Raw genomic sequence first — 5,000 nt, 5'->3', positions numbered from 1 at the left:
TATAATATATTAGTACATTTTGTAATGGGTTGGTTTGCTGCGAGCGATCAGACCAAAATCTCCTACCATCTCCAATCCGCAGTGGCCAGCGGGTTGATGAAAATGGCTAAACCCCAGATATGGCCAAGAAAGGTCTGCGGCCTTTGTACTGAAGTGGACTAGAAAAGGCTGCATTTGTTGTTGTTGTTGTTGTTGTTGTAATAGTGGGTGCATTTGTTGTTATTGTCGTAATAGTGGCTCCATTTGTTGTTGTTGGAATAGTGGCAACATTTGTCGCTGTTGTTGTAATATTGGATGCATTTCTTGTTGTTGTTGTTGTAATAGTGGATGCATTTGTTGTTATTGTTGTTGTTGTAATAGTGGCTGCATTTGTTGTTGTTGTTGTAATAGTGGCTGCATTTGTTGTTGTTGTAACAGTGGCTACATTTGTTGTTTTTTGAATAGTGGCAGGATTTTTTTGTTGTTGTTGTTGATGTAATAGTGGATGCATGTGTTGTTGTTGTTGTGATATTGGCTGGATATGATGCTTTTGTTGTAGTTGTAATATTAAGGAAATTCTACGAGCTACGAGCTGTGTACCTTCTTCTCCTAACAACCTTGCGTAATTTGCATATAAATTCAAATTGTAGCAGAAATGCAAATCTGATTAGATCCATTATTGGAGCATAGAACGAGAGATATTAATTGGAATCATTATAATCATTAGATTAGTGACGAAATGAATGATTTTGGAACTTCAGTGACTGATATTGTTTTGGTATTTATTGTAGCAATCGAGAGAGAGAGAGAGAGAGAGAGAGTTCCAAGCTCGCTATATTGCCTGGGTTGTGCTTTTAATTATTTTTCATGGGAAGTTCACGTGTTTAGAATCAGAACTTGAGAGAGAGAGAGAGAGAGAGAGAGAGAGAGAGAGAGAGAGAGAGAGAGAGAGAGAGAGAGAGAGAGAGAGATAATAGGTTTGAAGTGTCTATTGACGCAAAGGTCCTCTGTTAGATTTCGCCAGTCATCTCTATCTTGAGCTTTGAATTCAATACTTCTCCTTTCATCATCATCTACTTCGCGATTCATAGTCCTCAGCCATGTTGGCCTGGGTCTTTCAACTCTCCTGTTGCCTTGTGGAGCTCATCTGATATTTTGAGTTTTTTTATCTGAAAGTTATTAATTGTTAATTAAGCCTACTTAAAATGGCTTCTATGACCACTCATGTTATGATGTTAGATAGTTACAAATTCATTCATTGTGTAAGAAGACCCGCATCTTCAATCTCACAATTTCTACACAATACACGAAAAGATTCAAGTTTGTTCTCTTGCTTAAGTGTATACTCTGGCACACTATGCTATCTTATTTCTCTTCCTCTTTTTTGTTAAAGTTTTTATAGTTTATAGAGGAAAAACTCATTTAAATGTTACTGCCCTTAAGATATTCTATTATTCCTTGTTTCCTTTCCTTACTAGGCTATTTTCCTGTTGGAGCCCTTGGGCTTATAGCATCCTCTTTTTCCAACTAGGCTTGTAGCTTAGCAAGTAATGATAATGATAATAATAATGATAATGATGATGATGATGATGATAATAATAATATTAGAAACTGCTTCCCATGTAATGCGATACACCATCTATTATGCCCCTATCTTCCTTAAATAATTGAGGATCTAAAGTACAAAATTCCATTTCCTTTACCGTAGATAAGTTTTGCATACCAGGCATTCTTGCAAGAACGCTTCCACTTATTCTGAAAAAGCTATAGAGATTAGGATTTTGGTGGCTGGTGTAGTAACGTCCCTGACTGGTGAACGTCAGACTGGTGTTCGAGTCCAGTCAAGCTCGTTAGTTTCTTTGGTTGCTGCAAATTCACCATCCTTGTTAGCTAAGGGTGGGAGTTTTGGGGGAGCCTATAGGTCTATCTGCTGAGTCATCAGCAGCCATTGCCAGGCCCTCCTTGGTTCTAGCTTGGGTGGAGAGTAGGCGTGGTCGCTGATCACATGTATATATGGTCAGTCTCTAGGGTATTGTCCTGCGTGGATAGGGCATTGTTACTGTCCCTTGCTCCTTCCATTCGTGAGTGGCCTTTAAACCTTGAAATAGGATATGTTTTAATGTCTTTTTTTAGGTGGAAGAATTATAGTAGACCTTATAAAACAAAACTAGAGAATAAGCATAAGGATAAAGGTATGTTTGGGGACTTTTATTTCTGTAAAAGAAGTTGATAACAGTCTCTACATAATAAAAACTTAAAGATTGATTAAGAAATAACAGCATCAACTGTTCTACAAGTTATCGAGGAAGTGAAAATTTTCATGGATGATTCGATTTGTTTATAGATGGGAGGATCGATATGAATGGAGTGGTACCGGCGTAAGTGGGAACAAGGAAAAGAACTAGATAGAGATGGGTGACTAGCGGCCGACCCTGCTATTCAGTGGTTGAAAGAAGAAAGAGACTAGTATTCAGTTAACATCTTATCAGAAACTGTTGCCAAAAAAAAAAAAAAAAAAAAAAAAAACTGGAGAGATGGCTGACCTTGCTATTCAGTGGGTCAAATAGGGTTGAAAGAAGGAGAGACTAATATTTAGTTGACGTCATGTCAAAATCTGTTGAGGGAAAAAAAAAAACTGGAGAAGTGGCCGACCCTGTTATACAGTGGGTCAAATATGATCGAAAGGAAAAGAGACCAGTATTCAGTTCACGTCGTATCAGAAACTTGCCCCCCCCCCCAAAAAAAAAAAAAAAATACTGGAGAGATGGCTGACCCTGTTATTCACTGGATCAAATAAGGTCGAAAGAAGAAGAGACTAGTATTCAGTTAACGTCAAATCAGAAACTGTTGTAAAATAAAACTGGAGAGATGTACGCGCTGTTTTAATTCCTGCAATGGTCAAGTGCAAAGGTGAAATCCGATTACTGAATGCTAATCATCCACTCTCTGCAATTGGTTTCAGGATCAAAGAGATGGATTACGTTATGTAAGGCTAAAGCAAATGGTTTACTCCAGTTTTACATACATACATACATACATATACCAAGACACTTCCCCCAATTTTGGGGGGTAGCCGACATGAACAAATGAAACAAAATAAAAAAGGGGACCTCTACTCTCTACGTTCCTCCCAGCCTAACAAGGGACTCAACCGTGTTCAGCTGTGGCCGCGGGGGCATAAAAACAATTAGGATAGCGCCAACGTTATCCCTGCGTGTCGTAAGAGGCGACTAAAAGGGACGGGATGAGGGGCTGGGAACCCCCTCTCCTTTATCTACAGCCTGTGAGACATCGACAAAGAGATGGAGCTGGGGGGGAGAGTGACTGCTCCCCGCACTCTACTCTAGTTTTAGGTTGAAAAATTACATTTGCTGCCATACAATACGAACAGATGTATTGAATTTTTCATCATTATCATCTCATCCTACGTTTATTGACGCAAAGGACCTCCAGAGGATTGATAGTCTAAATTTGTAGTGGGGTGTTTCTCCGATCATTATATTTCTCAGTTGGCGAGTTGTGATAAAAAGGCTTATTAATTCCATATGACTTATGAGTGAATGGCTTTCTCTATTCAATACACAGATGTCTAGTTATGTCATATCCCTATCATTTATTGTTAATTTATTCTCATCATTTATTTATTTGCTTATTTCCTTTCCTCACTGGGCTATTTTTCCCTATTGGAGCCCATGGGCTTATAGCATTTTGCTTTCCCAACTAGGGTTGTAGCTTGGCTAATGATAATAATAATAATAATAATAATTCATCAAAGGATAGCCAGTTCCTTGTGATGCGCAGTGCCTATATAACTAAGGTTTAAAGGTCGCTCATGAATGGCAGAGGCAAGGGACAGTGATATTGCCCTGTCGAGTAGGACAATGCCCTAGAGACTGATCAAAAGGCAAGTAACCCTTGCCGGTCCATACTAATTCCAGTAAGATCATACGCCAGGCATCAGGAGTAAAAGCTGAAACGACATCTTGTCTATCGCCTTAAACCTAATCCGTCACCCTGCTGCCAGTGACTTCATCGAGATTTAGGGGGCCATTTCTTCCGCACCCAAAGTTCTATAGTCAATTTTTTTTAGCGAGGCAGATTTGCACCGACTCGCAGCGGTGCCCTTTTAGCTCGGAAAAGTTTCCTGATCGCTGATTGGTTGGACAAGATAATTCAAACCAATCAGCGATCAGGAGACTTTTCCGAGCTAAAAGGGCACCGCTGCGAGGCTGTGCAAATCTGCCTCGCTAAAAAAAATTGACTATAGTTACTCCACCAAGTTGCTCATCCGCTTATATAACTGTTGGCAAATATGGATTGGTAAGATATACCACCTAGCACGATAAGGTATGCTGCCTAGCACGGTATCTATACTCAATTTTTTTTAAAGAGGCGCATTTGCACCGACTTGCAGCGGTGCCCTTTTAGCTCGGAAAAGTTTCCTGTTATCTGATTGGTTAGAATTATCTCGTTCAACCAATCAGCGATCAGGAAACTTTTCCGAGCTAAAAGGATACCCCTGCGAGTCTGTGCAAATCTGCCTCGCTAAAAAGAATTGACTATAGGATATACTACCTAGCACGGTAAGACATACCGCCAAGCTCGGTATCTTAAGATATACCGCCTAGCACGAATGTATTTACCGGAAACATTTTTATCAGGTAATGCGATATATTTGTGCCCTTCTCCCATGAAGGTCATATTTTTGTTAATTACTTGATATTTAAAGTTAAAGTACAGTTAGAAGCCTGTATATAACCCATTCCTGTTAAGATAAAAATTTAGCCATTAAGAAAAAAAAATCATATAAATTTTTTTCAATTGCAATTGTGTTTGGTCGATAAATCTTTCTTATTTTACTTTGCTTTTATTTCTCGCCTTTTTGAACTAAATAATTTTTATTTTCACTCCCTTCTGTGTTGCTTGATTTAATCCGGTAAAAACGAAACACTTTCCATAACTTTCTTTTTTCCACTTCAATTGACGTCACCAGATTCTCTCTCTCTCTCTCTCTCTCTCTC

The 5,000-nt window shown here is 39.0% G+C and overlaps 1 protein-coding gene across 1 annotated transcript in view; it reads right to left on the bottom strand.

The window, feature by feature from the left end:
• Positions 1–106: 106 nt before the first annotated feature.
• LOC137637325 (integumentary mucin C.1-like) overlaps positions 107–5,000 on the bottom strand; it is a 40,616-nt gene continuing 35,722 nt past the window's right edge. The window contains exon 4 of the mRNA XM_068369565.1: positions 107–596. Coding sequence (XP_068225666.1) covers positions 107–596 — 490 coding nt within the window. The remainder of the gene's footprint in view (positions 597–5,000) is intronic.

The sequence above is a fragment of the Palaemon carinicauda genome, unplaced genomic scaffold, assembly GCF_036898095.1.
Source record: "Palaemon carinicauda isolate YSFRI2023 unplaced genomic scaffold, ASM3689809v2 scaffold659, whole genome shotgun sequence".
NCBI lineage: Eukaryota > Metazoa > Arthropoda > Malacostraca > Decapoda > Palaemonidae > Palaemon > Palaemon carinicauda.
This window is presented reverse-complemented; position numbering and strand designations above follow the sequence as displayed.